At 49.8% G+C, this 13,198-nt stretch overlaps 3 protein-coding genes across 3 annotated transcripts; 2 read left to right on the top strand and 1 right to left on the bottom strand.

The window, feature by feature from the left end:
• Nucleotides 1-270: 270 nt before the first annotated feature.
• On the top strand, nucleotides 271-4,495 carry EMWEY_00025810 (helicase, putative; the record flags this gene model as incomplete). The annotated part of the gene is made up of 5 exons (XM_013481113.1): nucleotides 271-2,290; nucleotides 2,437-2,457; nucleotides 2,563-2,721; nucleotides 2,902-3,204; nucleotides 3,699-4,495. The coding sequence occupies 5 exons, from the start codon at nucleotides 271-273 to the stop codon at nucleotides 4,493-4,495; spliced, it is 3,300 nt and encodes a 1,099-aa protein (XP_013336567.1).
• Nucleotides 4,496-6,941: 2,446 nt separating this feature from the next.
• Nucleotides 6,942-9,041, top strand: EMWEY_00025800 (hypothetical protein, conserved; the record flags this gene model as incomplete). Its single annotated transcript, XM_013481112.1, has 1 exon — nucleotides 6,942-9,041. One exon carries the CDS (start codon nucleotides 6,942-6,944, stop codon nucleotides 9,039-9,041), a length of 2,100 nt encoding a protein of 699 aa, XP_013336566.1.
• A 2,119-nt stretch (nucleotides 9,042-11,160) lies between these two features.
• EMWEY_00025790 (hypothetical protein, conserved) lies at nucleotides 11,161-13,107 on the bottom strand (the record flags this gene model as incomplete). Its single annotated transcript, XM_013481111.1, has 1 exon — nucleotides 11,161-13,107. One exon carries the CDS (start codon nucleotides 13,105-13,107, stop codon nucleotides 11,161-11,163), a length of 1,947 nt encoding a protein of 648 aa, XP_013336565.1.
• Between the last annotated feature and the right edge of the window lie 91 nt (nucleotides 13,108-13,198).

The following is a 13,198-nucleotide window of genomic DNA, read 5'->3' as shown; positions in this document are numbered from 1 at the left end:
GGGGCCCCGTAGTAGAGGCGCTTGACTTTTTCACCCAAACGCCTGTTTACCTACCTTCGCTGGAAGAAGTCAATTCGTAAAGTCTATTCATATTAGCTTCAACACGCTTGAAAGACATTAACCAGGGCGTGACGCATCTTGCAACTGGGGACGGAAGTTGACCTCCACACACCACGGGAGAAAGAACATGCCTTCAGTTGTTGCATTCAGCAGAAGGAATATAGCCGTCTCTGCATCTGCTGTAAGCGCAGTTGGAAGGCCAGCGTAAGAATGAAAGACACGGGTCAACGCTTAGCAACGACAACCGTTTCCTCCACTTGCTCAGCAGCCCAGGCGGCGGCAGCATCAGAGGAACATGACACCTTTGGGTTTCCCTATGTCCCTTATCTATCCCAGCTACGTTTCATGGATACTGTGTGGAGGGCCCTTCAGGGAAGCAGCCAGGGGACAAAATTCGCTGCACTTGAGATGGCTACTGGGGGAGGCAAGACTTTGTCGTTCCTCTGTCCGTCTGTGCTGTGGCTGAAGCAACAAGCAGAGCAGCTAATACTCCAGCAGCTGCAGCAAAAGCACCGACAGATTCAGGCACAACAAAAGCAGCAGCAGGACTCGGAGAAAACAAGGAAAACGCCACCGTGGGTCAAGACAGCACTGTTGCAACAACAGCGACAACAAGCGCAGCAGTTCCTCAGGGAGAGAAAGACGCGGTTAAAAGAAGCAGCAGCTCGTTCCGACGCAGCAGCGGCAGCTAATCCTATGCAACATGTGGAGCAGCAGAAAGGGCAAAACTGCAAAGTGGCGTTGGCATCGAAGCGCCTCGCCACCGTGAACAGCACGCAGGAGCAGCAGGATCTTGCAGAGTACGATGCATATGCGCCTGAGGAGCCCGACTCTTGCCTGAATGTAAAATGGAATAACTCCCTACATGAATCTTGGGGAACATCTTCTCAACCAGGTTCTTCTCACAGTCTCCGTATCCCGCAAATCGTAATATGCAGCAGAACGCACCAGCAGCTGCAGCAGTATGTAAGTGAAATTCGAATGATGCAGGAGAAGGGAAGGAGAGAGGAAATTAAAGACTTTGTCGCAGTTGTTGCAGCTGGCAGGCAACAACTATGCTTACATCCAGATGTATTTACTGGCGACAGCAGCAGCAGCAACAGCAACAGCAGCAGTGATCTGGGGGACAAGTGCTCATACCTGGTTTCAAAGGGCTTGTGCGGCTACTACAAAAGGAAACACTTGGTTTCAGACGCTGCAGTGGCTGCTACGCTTGACATAGAAGACCTACGGCGTATTGGAAGGTCTGTTGGCGGGTGTCCTTACTACGGCTGCCGAGCAGCAGCAGCGGAAGCAGACGTCGTGCTGCTGCCGTTCTCTCTTGCATTTCCTGCTGATGGGAGCACAGCGGAAGTTGGCTTCTTTTCACTGGCAGATTCAGTTTTCTGTGTCGACGAGGCTCATCACCTGTCTGCTGCTCTTAGCAACAGCAAATCTGCAACACTTTCCCATCGAACAACAGCATCTGCAGCTCGGCTGCTGTCTTTGTACGTCAAACAGTTTAGTAGTAGACTTGCACCACGGTCTCTCCACTTGCTGCAACAGCTGACAAGATTGGTTGAGACTATCTACAAGGGACTCCAGCCATACTGCTGCTGCGGCGAGCCGCAGGAGTGGACACGGCAACAACAGCAACAGCAATGTCATGTAGTAGATGATTCGCACAGTAACCCACATGCGGCGTTGGCATATTCGCGAGAAGCAGCAAAGGAAGATACAAAAGGAGCAGCAATAGGTGCTGCTGCTGCAGATATTCAAGCAAGGGGCACCGAGACAGTCCTAACGGCGACGGCCTTACTGCGCCTTTTCAAGCTCGACAGTTTTGACTTTCACGAGCTTATTGCTTTTCTTTCTGACCCGACTCGACGTATATGCCAGAAAATGAGGGGATTTGCAATGCAACATAACCACAAATTGCAACAGCCGCCGCAAAAGCAGCAACAGACGAAACAACCGCAGACCCAACAGAAACAGCAGCGTCATACAGAACAGCATATTTTGGAGCCGTCTTGCATGTACACAGTGAGAAGTTTTATCCATTCACTGTTGGGTATGGATGCAGCTGATAGGCTTGTCATAACGAGCTTGCAACATCATCAAGAAGCAGCGTCAACTGTAATGGGCCTTGCTGGTGCTGCTGAACGAAAGACAGAAGATGGAATGGGGGCAAAGCTTGCCTGTGGAAGAGCGTGCTGCTGCTGTAGGCTTGAGGTTGTATGCCTTGCAACTGGTAAACGATCCCCTGATTTCTTAGTTCAGTACGCTGGAACGTAAACTCATTACAGACCATCGTATCCCATGTGCAACTGGACTTCCTTTCAATAATTTACTGTTAAAGCTTAGTTTATCGAGTGCGCTGTGATTTGTATTCTGCAGAAAAGGCGTTTGAGCCCATATGTAAGTTGGAACACCAGCAGGCACCAGGCTTAGGTCTTGCTGTTGGGGTTTGGGGGTTGTGGTTTAGTGCGAGGATATCTTACTTTTTGGCTTGTGTGCACTCAGTAAAGACAGCTCGTCTAGTGGTGTTGATGGGGGGAACTTTGTCTCCCTTTGAGTCCCTCACTCGCTTTGTGCGTTGCCTACCTCCCTCAAGTTATATGTTCCTGTCGGCGGATACTGGCACTGCAAGCGACAGAGTCTTGGCACTTCCGATCTCAAGGCGTGAGTGCTTGTGTGGAGGCTACTGCATTTCGTACCTATGCCTGGTTCGTGTTGGGGCAGGAGTCAGTATCGGCAGCAACCAGATCAATAAGATTAGGAGCAGTGGAATCACCAGCAAAAACAACAGCAGTTGCAAACAACAACGTGTGTCGGTGGTTGTTTTGTGCGTGTGTGGTGCAGTCTCCTCTTCTTGCTCTGACTTTTGTTTCGAATTTTCTCAGCGCATACACTTCCCAATGCAGTTTGTGTCCTTATTGCGCTTGTTGCTTTGCGTCTCTGGCACTGTTTCTGGTGGTGTCGTTGTTTTCTTCCCTTCGTTTGCAACGCTGCAGTCATTCCTAGCGGTTGCCGGTATTTCTGACGGCGATGCGGGAAGAGATGTGGCTGCTTCTGCTGCTGCTGCACCAATTATGACAGAGTTAAAGAAGCTGGGGCCTATCTTTGCAGAGAGACGGGCACCGGGACCTACGAAGGTCGATGCAGGTAACCCAGTCTATCTGAGCTACCACACAGCTGCGTCCCCTATCCCCTTTCTCTCCCCCGAGCTTGCGCATTTGTCGGTGCATACATCGATGCGTCTTGATATTTCGCTTACGAAAAACGTGCCTTTCATGCATGCTCATTGTTAAAATGGCAAGATGTGATGGCACACAAACGCATTCCTAACACACTCTTGAATGTACGTGTGCTTCGACATAGATGAATTTTATTCCCGTGGCTGTTCGTTCCAGCTGAATGTACCATTAAAATCCCTCCTCCCGTTTTTTGCTGTGCAGTAGAACCGGTGAATTCCCCCTGTCCCATTACCCACACGCCCAAATTCCTCAAGATGCATTCACGCATATTGTGTCAATTCCCTGCAGGCGGCTGGTGCATTTTTATCCTTCTCGAGTAACCTTGGCCCTTAAACATCTTGACAGCTTCACGAAACGCGCCTCTGTTGCTGTCGTTTGGTTCTCTCTGCATTCTGCGCGCAGGTATACACATTGCCTATGGGGCGGCCCTTTGGCAGATCTACACCTGTGCTATTTTAAAGGGATATTCAGTAGGAAGAACATTGGACGCTGACAAAACAGAGTGGAAGAGAAATTCGGATTCCGTGTGCGGCGGTAGAAACAGTCGTGACAATCATTGGCAGAGCATGAAGTACAAAGCAGAGTGCGCTCAAGAAGGGACCCCAAAGCCGAGACCAGCATTTTTATTTTGTGTGATGGGAGGCCGACTAAGCGAAGGAGTGAACTTCTCCGATGCACTCGCACGGCTATTGGTGGTTGTTGGTATGCCGTTTCCTTGCATTAAGGACAAAATATTCACTCTGCACAGAGAGCACTACAATGAAATCATGCAGAAGCAGCAGGCCACGGCAGATGAAGCAAAAGAAGCAAGGCCTGTTCCATCTTGTGGGCTGGCATATTCAAGGCAGCAGCAGCAGCAGCAGCAGCAAAAGGAGTATCAATGTCTTGACTATGGTTTGTTGCAATGCATGACCACTGTCAACCAAACGATCGGCCGCGCCATTCGTCACAGCAAGGACTACGCTGCAATATTGCTTGTAGATAGGAGGTACAGTCTTGCCCGTGTACAGCAGCTGCTGCCGCGTTGGGTTGTGCAGAGTCTCGAGATGCCAAGCCCCACACAGGATAACAAATGTAGGGCTGATCTTACTGCTGGCTCAGTCACCGATGGAGCAGAAGCGGCCGATGAATTCTTAACTCGGCGCCTAGAGTCGTTCTTTGGCCGTTTGGAAAAAGCAGAACATGCAGGCCCAAAGTAACAAGCAACAACGCATCAACACGTAATGGCCCGCTTTAGATGAGAACTGTGGCCACAACGTATTCACTTGTGCGTCGTAAATAGTTGGGTAAATATCACCACCCTTTTGGGCGATATGACTGTGGACCCTGCTCAGCATTTTTCAGTGAGGTTCAGCAGTTCTACAAGTAGTAGGTCTACACAAGGTTATTTTCTTTCTGAGGGGAGAGGACGGTTCCTCAAGGAGGCATATTAATTTGCTTGCCGATTTAGGTGCAGTGCAAGCAAAAAAATTGAGTATGCCACTTTGAGACCTCCGCTTTGGCGGAGGGGTCGTCGCGAGCTTGCATATGGACGAACAAATGCAGCAGTTGAGGAGGACCAAATCTGCTCTACTGGGATGCACAATTTTCTCCGTCCCGGCGATGCACACTGCTGAGCTGAGGTACGTATACTGTGACACAAGAGATAAAATGCAATCGTCTAGCGCGCAGGGTACGTTACTACAAAGATAAATGTGCCCTGTGTGTACCCCCTCCTGAAGTATAGATGTCCAAGCATCCATAGACACACTTTTAGGCGTCCAGTTCCTACTGGTAAGTCCTCCGACCGTGCGAGGCCCATAGCTCTCCCGCATAGCCCTTCGTACGTTGGAATCAGTGGAAACGTTGTAGCCCATTGTACAGCAATGGAATATGTAAGGAAACAACTTCGGAAGTATGTTTCTTCAGATCCTCAACTCCACCGTAGGGTGCCTCCAAGCACCATATGTGTTGGGATTTGATGGGCTCGCGCGTTTCTAAGTATTGATTTGGTCCACCGTGAAGCTCGCACATGTTAGAGGAAGCGGCAAACCACAGAATGTTTAGCACCCCGACAATCGGTACTGCATTTTAGGCAGTACCCTTTCCTGTGAGTGTTGCTCGTTCGAGAACTTTCTGCATAAGACAAGTCCAAGGTATATTCTTTGTGCTATTTTGTTCTGTCCTCTGCTTGAAGGCTAGGAGTACACTGAGATTCTGTCGTGTAGAACGTCACCATGGGATTACCTCTTGCGCTTCTGGTTGGGTTCGCTTGGCTCACCAAAGTCTTCCAGATCTGGGGAATTCTTGTAAACGTCCCAGCTTTAGATGAACATTCATGGCTCATCACCAGGCAATCTGGCCGTATCCACTTCACGTCATGGGTAGTTGCTGTATACCTCCCTACTTCCCGTACTGGATAATTCGTACTCGCATTTGTTTCTCCCTGTTACAGTTGTTTAGGACTACACAGTCACAGTAGGCAGGTTAGACCTCTCTTAACTCCTTTGCTTCCTTTTACGGCCTGGGTAGTGCATTCGGTATAACGCCGTAACGCTGCCTGCGGAACGTTATCACGGGGCCGCCTTTCAGTGCATGAAGGGCCTGAGCCAGGGTAATCGGGTAGGAGCCTAAACTTAAGTGGAAAGACACTTGCAAACTCTTATCAAATTGCGAAGTAGCGCCCGGCACTGCACCTGAGCCGAAGCAGAAGCCACCCAGCCGAATGCACAGTAGATGAACGCAGATATTTGGAGTGTATCTTCCAGAGAATTTTTAAATAGTGGCATTCCAGACGAAATAATTTGAGTATTGCGCGTGTTCTTTCTCGTTCGGGGAAATACGAGCCACTTCCCCACGTCCACAGAGTGCCTCATTCAGAAGATTCGAAGATGTTCAAAGGCCTCCTAAGCGGCAAAAACTGTGGACAAAACATTTTGTGGTTGCAGAAATGTGGCAGTCAGTGCAACGTGTCAAAAGCATACTAATGCAGGCTCCCAGCTCGATGTCTCTGGAACGCGCCACGCTGTGCAGGCCGGTCACCACTCAACCATCTAGAGTTCGTCGCGACAAGTAGCCTACAAAATTACCCAACTTATGTCCATGTAAAAATATGAATGCACATTAAACTTTATTGATTGCTCAATTACTGCACCTCCACCTGCAGGAGACGGTCTACAGCAAGCCTTAGCGCCAGTGGATCCCATGCCACTGAGGTTCGCCACATTGTCATTGAGTTTCATCCCCACGGTGCAGTATATTGTATTGTGGCTTATCTACATCTCAATCCTTAGCGAGATAAAGAAGGAAGTTTTACATAAATTGTGCATTGGCTGTTTGTGGAGCCATACAATCCTTCCTGGTCAAGAGGAACCTACATCGGAGGCCCCGCGGGAGAGGAACTGCTTTCGGATTGGATTGACGACCTTCCTTTCGTGGGCTGCGCGCAACATTTGCCTACTAAATGCAAATATTGTATCGTAATAGGCAGTTGTGGAACTTTCGACTGCGGCCTTGGCCGCATTCGGTCGGTCCTAGCCGCGGCGACGCGGCACATGCCCGGCGGTTTGCCCGGGCCTGTGTTCCTGGGTAGTTCGTCGCCAGAGTTGCCTTTTGTAGTCTTGCCATGTTCATTGATGCAGTGAGTCTGATGGATAGTTGTAGAAGATGAGGGAGCCGGTGGGATGGCGGGTGTGCTGGGTGCTCCCCCTGCTGCGTCAGGCTCTCTGTGTTGCCACGGCAGAGGCTTCCATTGGGCTCTCCTCCTCACGAAGTGCATGGCTTTCAACCGGTGCTTCTCTTGCAAGTGAGTCAGTCTATAGGGAGCATGATGCGACGCAGAGCGCATCCTTCCTTGACTCTAGCCTTGAGGCCATTGATGCGATTCCAGAAGATGGTCGACCAGTGGGGTTCGTTGGAGTCGATGTTGAAGCTGCTACCAACAATCCTTTGTCAAACTCTAAACTTGGGGGCTACCGGACGTCGGCGGTGGCGACGGGGCTAGGAGCTGCCCTAGCGCTACTATTTTGCTTGTTTTTGATGGGAACAGGTGGGCAACGGCGCTCAGGACCAAGGGCAGATGCGCTTGGAAAAACAGATGCAAGGTTGCCTTTGGATGCACCACGGGAAGGGGGCATTTTTATGCGAGCAGGAAAGGAGAGAGATAAATCACAACCAGGGAGCCCGCCGGAAGAGACGGAAAGGCGACTGGAGGAGGTGCGAAAGCTTCTTCCCGCAGCATCACGGCTTGCCTCAGTAGTTGACTCCGACGAAACCCAGATATTACTGGCCAAGGTAAAGGAGAATGTTGAGCACGCATACCAGCTCAAGGGCAAAGTTTCGGATGACCGAGAGCCGAACGACCGGCTTGACCGCGCATTGGAAGCCCTACGCACCCTACATCGAACTGCCATTCTTCACGCAGAAGTGCTCATAAAAACCGGAGGAGAAATCCCTACGTTCTCTATGCTGGATTCAAGTGAAGAATCAGTAGCGCGACTGACGGCGATTGAGAAGGATATGGAAGAGGAGGGGGTGCTTACGTTCATCAAGTACCTGCGCGTACTTGATGAGAGCATTTTAAATATATGCCGAAAATTCAGCGAAGCCCGAAACGAGATTTCCACAGAACGATATTTTGTAGACGAAACTGATGGAGAGGTGCTAGCTGCTCTTACAGATAAAATTGAGTGGCTGCGGGGTTTGGAAAACAGGAAGAGGCATGCAGTCGATGTGGCATTACAACTAGAACAAAATATGTTATATGCCGTAAGAACGCTCCTTTTTGAAGTTCACGAAGATACTTTGCTGCGTGATGAGGGAGACTTGGGGATTGCCAAGGCGCTTGCAGCTGCAGCGGGAGGCGACAACGGAGCAAACGGTGATAAGGAAACACAGGATGATGCAGCTACGCAACCAACCAACACACTGTCTTCGCCTTCAGACGAACTAGAAATGGCGGAGGTTGTGCTGGGTAAGCTGCGGGCAAATTTGAAAACTGTTCCGCGGAATATGTCTTTGAGTGACATACTTTCAGCTAACAGGACTGCTGAGGAATTGGAAGCGCAGGCAGGCTCGCTGCTCTTAAAGTGTTGGCCCTTGACTATGGACCATCCCCATCCAGCAGAAATTTTCCGCCCAAATATACACAACATGCTGAAGGATGTGGCTCTGAAAGCTTATTGGCGTGCCGTCTCAGAAAAAGGGGGCTTGCGAGTAACGGTGCGCACGCTACAGGCAGCAAACGCAGAGCCTTCGGGTTCGTCTGAGGTTGCATCCAGCCCAATTCCTCATCTTAATGCCGTCTTGGCTGCCAGGCTTAGGGATAGTGCAGAGGATATCTCTCAACAGGCTGAAAAGTACTATTCTGAAGCCAAGGCATTGGTGGAGGCGCTGCATAGTTTGCGCGAGACACAACACATGGTAAGCCATGTGCAGAAAGTGACGGCCACCGTCAGCCCCTTGGTGAAGCTGAAAAACAAATGCTGTATACTCATGCTGGGCAATTGCTTGCTGAAGGTGCTGGATATGGACATCGTATTCAGCATGGAGCTCGCTGCCCGTGCTTCTTCAAGTGGCGCAACACTTTCACATTCCGACCAGAGTTTGTTAAAGAATCTTCAGGCGAGCTTTGACGCAGCCCAGAAGGCAGCTAAGGAGGCAAACACGATTGAGGGAGCTGTAGAAGCAGCGGCAATTATGCGGGAAAAAGCGGAATCAATGGAAGAACTTGTAATAAAGCAGGGGAAGGCGCTGCTGCACCATTAGCTCCTGCTGGCTTCCATTTTGGTTCATGCTCTTTGAAGCTGCTAAGTGTGGAGAAGTGAATAGCAGTCTCGCTCCGTCATCATTCTGCTCGCCATGTGGTGTAGAGTCAACATCGCAAACTTATGAAAGCATAGCTCCTCCTGGAGAACTTGTCCTGTCCTAGCTTCCTGGCGGATTTGTCATCTGCATCTGTGCGCGGGTTTGTTCGTCGTTTTAGTTCGATGCAGTGCGATGGTGCCTTCTATGCCCCACCATATAATGTAGGTTCTTACATGCTCGGAATACCTTCCCAGGTTCCAACTTTCCAATGTTTTGGGAAGCATGCGCAGTATCAAGACCGCTGGAGTGTCTGATATTTCGTTTCCCCTGCTCAGTGGAAAAGTCCTGCAGCAGGAAAACAAGGAAGGCGCGCTTTCTTCCCGAAAACAGTAGACCACTCGTGTACAGAAACTGGGATATCTTGTTTTGAGCTTTTTACGCATTTTCCAGGATGGAATGCTACTATGCATGTCCTAGATAAAAGCAGAATGCCCGTGGTCAGGGTTGGAAGCGTTTTAGCATCCTCTACTGGGCCTATATGGAATTTTACTATGTGTAGAAGCATGCGCTTGACACAGCTAAGAAGTACTTTTGGCATGTAGAGGGGCTAAGACCCCTATAGGAATAGAAGATGTCATCAGCTAGCTGACCAAGCATGGAATGCTAGTTTGGTGTGTTTGAGGACTCGTGAGAGCCTGTAGTGTAGTTGCACCGTTTCGTTGTACCTACTGCACCTTAATGCGGTGCATAAGCATAAATAAATCACTTAGGAGGAGTTTTGCACAGTTCCGGTGCTTCTCCCATTGGGCACCGAATCCCCACCAACCAGTTGCGCCATGCCGCTCTACACCATGGCTAGTCCCACTGCAAACTCCTCCTTTAGTTACACATTGTCCAACTGTCGAGCCAGTTGGTCTTTGACGGCATCTGCATCGAGTAATGCTGATTTATATGGATAGGGGATTCCTCAGTGTCTTAATTGTGCTTGGGTGTTGACTGCCCCCGATGATTTCTGTAATTTCAGCATTCTGGGGCCATTCTTCCGCGAAACAACCAACAAATAGTGGCTTCGGCGACTTCCTACTCCTATGCGCATTATTTAACCAGCTCCGAGTGCGAGCGATACTGAAACTCCTCGCAGCTGGGATCGTAAAATAGCACTCACTTGAGTTCTAAAACGCGTCCAACGCATAGGGCCGCGTACTTCTTCAGTTAAGTACAAATAGCGCACAACGCACTAGTTGGTCGTTGGGTCAGTGTACCCGGCCAATCAGCGCGCAAAACCAAGAATTCACCGTTGCAGTTGGATATGCCCTTCAGTGTCACATTGTACAGCCCGTTACGCTAAACGAAGGACATCCACTAGGCGGTGATGAAGCAATGCTAATTTCCTTCTTCCAGTGGAAGAGCGTCCCACAGAAGGCTTCGAAGCCGTGATGGACTGCCTCGGAGCCAATCGTGTGGATACCTATGAATATCCCTGCTGCAAGCCTGTACACATGTCCCGTCCACTCCAGAGTCGGGAAGGGCAGTAATCACGCCTACGACGGGTGAGGTGGCTGCACTATCCCCTTAATGCTACATAAGGGGAACTGTGTACCACGACCCGGAAACGCATTTGGCAAGACGTGAAAACCAACCAGGATATTGTACTTTGTTGTAGTTGTATGCGCTGGGAAGTACAATATCCTGGTTAAAGCTAAACGGCAATTAAAGACATTTATGGAAGCACAAAAGCAAACCATCCTGAGTACGGTGGTGTCCACAAATGATAGCAACACCAAAGCACACCATGCTGAGTACGGTGTTGTTCTTACACAATGCACTCAGCACTGTCAGTAGACTCCAGCACACAAAAGGGTTGAATAGCAAATCCTCACAATTGCAAAACCAGGTATAGCCCGGTGTGCGGCGGTTGTTGACGGTCAAACACTCACAAACACTAACATGATGCTCCTAACCAGAAAGTGATACTATATGGCAACACGCAACGGGTTGGGGTGCAGGCGACAAACCCGCATCGTGAAAGTTCAATAACTAGTTCCTATTAAACAAATAAGCATGTAATGTCGTTGATGCCTCAGTTTTTCTCCATACCAACATCCAGTAAGAAATCTTCCACTGCCCCGGCGTGTTCCCACAGTAGTGTTGCAGCCGCTGCGGCTTCTTTGAATGTTTCTGCCTCTTCGACGGCCTTCAAACTTCTGTTGAAGCTCTCTTCAAGCTCAATTAAAACGCTTTTGTGCTGGTCTGAGAGACTCGATTTATGTGCGCACAAGCCTACAACGGTGCGCTGGCACTCTTCAATATCGTCTTCCACAACGTCCTGCAACTTGTATGCCATTAGTAGAAGTAGTACATCCCTGTTCAGCCCTACAAGCTGAATTAGATCTTCCTCCGCACGATTAAGCGAATCCAAATCTTCTATTAACTCTGTCACTTCTTCAGGCTGCTTGAAAGCCTTGAATCGCTTACTTTGCTTACTTGCTTCCCTTACAATTGCATCTGCGGCCTCTAGCAGGCGAGCTGTCATGCGAGTATTCAGATGCCGGCCCCCTGGGGTTGTGGCGCTGCTGGAGAGGGTGTCACTACACTTCTCCCGCACAGAATCTAGAGCTTTATCTATACTAATTAGTTTGGCCTTGGCGCGACTCCAGATTTTGTTTGCTGTGGGCACTATTACTGCAGGATCAACATCGTCCAGTTTGGACGAATGAATATCAAGCTCTTTCGCTAACGCCCAGCAGTGCGCCAGCAAGGCCCAACCTTCTTCTGTTAGTTTTGCAGCCCTTCCATACGCAGCTATTGCAGCGTCTGTAGAGATACTCGATATCAAAGCCTTCATCTCCCTGCCAAGCTTCTTTTGCAATGTTTCCATATCATCCAGCTTGTTCATGAGAAGATTTGCGCGTTCCCGATCCCCAACTGGTGATTCTGCCTGATGATCACTGTGGCTTGATACACTGTGACGATTAAACACTAGAGAGGCGTGAGCCTGCGCCACTTCGAACGTTCCCTGAAGTCTCCATATGGACTCTTCTACCGCGTTAAGCAAAACTAACTTGACTGCGTAGGCGGCCCCTAGTCGCAGCATGTCTGCCCTACGGATTGATCGTCTCCTCCTTTCGACCAACGAGTGCATCTGCTCGATTTTCTTGGTAACAGACAACAGCAACTCTCCATCGTTTTCATCCTTTAACTGAGGTTCAAGAGACAGCCCCATATGGATATCAGAAAGCCGCTGTGAGAGATCCCTAACGTCCTGCTCAGCAGGGCGTAAATACTTCAGGAAGGTCTGCACAGGCTCTGCGTTGTCTTCTTGCAGCAGAAGAGACAGATCCTCGTGCTGTTCGTATGACACAGGGAAAACAACTGCATGAATGTCAGCATCTCTGCTAACGAGCGCCCCACCAGCATGAAGCGCGGCGCGGTGCAGACGGCGCAAGGCATCCAAAGCACAGTCAAGCCGCACTTGCATCGTGTCACGGTCCTCGACGCCTTCTTCAGCTTTCCCCCTTGGCTTGACATTCTGCTGTAACGTTTCCAAAAGCCGTTTGGCCTCACTTGAGTGGACTTCACTTAAGCTTATAGCTGAAGCAAGCCTAGCTGCCAGTGGAAGTAGATTTTCAAGTGTATTCAATCGTTCTTGTGCATCTTCCATCGGAATGCCAAAAGTTGTATACGCTGCTCCATCTTGCGCTGAATCCTCAATCTCTGTTGCCCCTGAAAAGGATTCATCTGCACCCACCGCCGTATGACCTTGCTCTTTTGGAACACGTATAAGCTTCTTGTCTTTCGCCAAAAGACAAATGACGAATAAGAGCGCAACAGAACCCCCCAAAACGCTTACAATTGTTGATTCATGCCGACTGTCGACCTTCGGTTTCCGAAGAACCTGACCAACCGACGTCTCATTGACGTTTCCAGTACTGGAGCTCCGCCGCACGTTTGAAGCCGAATCTTCCACGCTTGGACTCGCGTCGAAAGAACCCCCAATAAGTTCGAATGGTCCACTCTCCGGTTTCATGCCTGGCATCAAGTAGCTAAAAGAGGATGGCCCAATGGTCCCAGACAAAGAAGACCCTGTGACACATCTAGTACCAGATCCGCTGATCCAC

This window comes from Eimeria maxima, genomic scaffold (genome assembly GCF_000499605.1).
Source record: "Eimeria maxima Weybridge genomic scaffold, Emw_scaff274, whole genome shotgun sequence".
Taxonomy (NCBI): domain Eukaryota; phylum Apicomplexa; class Conoidasida; order Eucoccidiorida; family Eimeriidae; genus Eimeria; species Eimeria maxima.
Note: the sequence above shows the minus strand (reverse complement) of the source record. Positions and strands in the feature narration are given on the sequence as shown.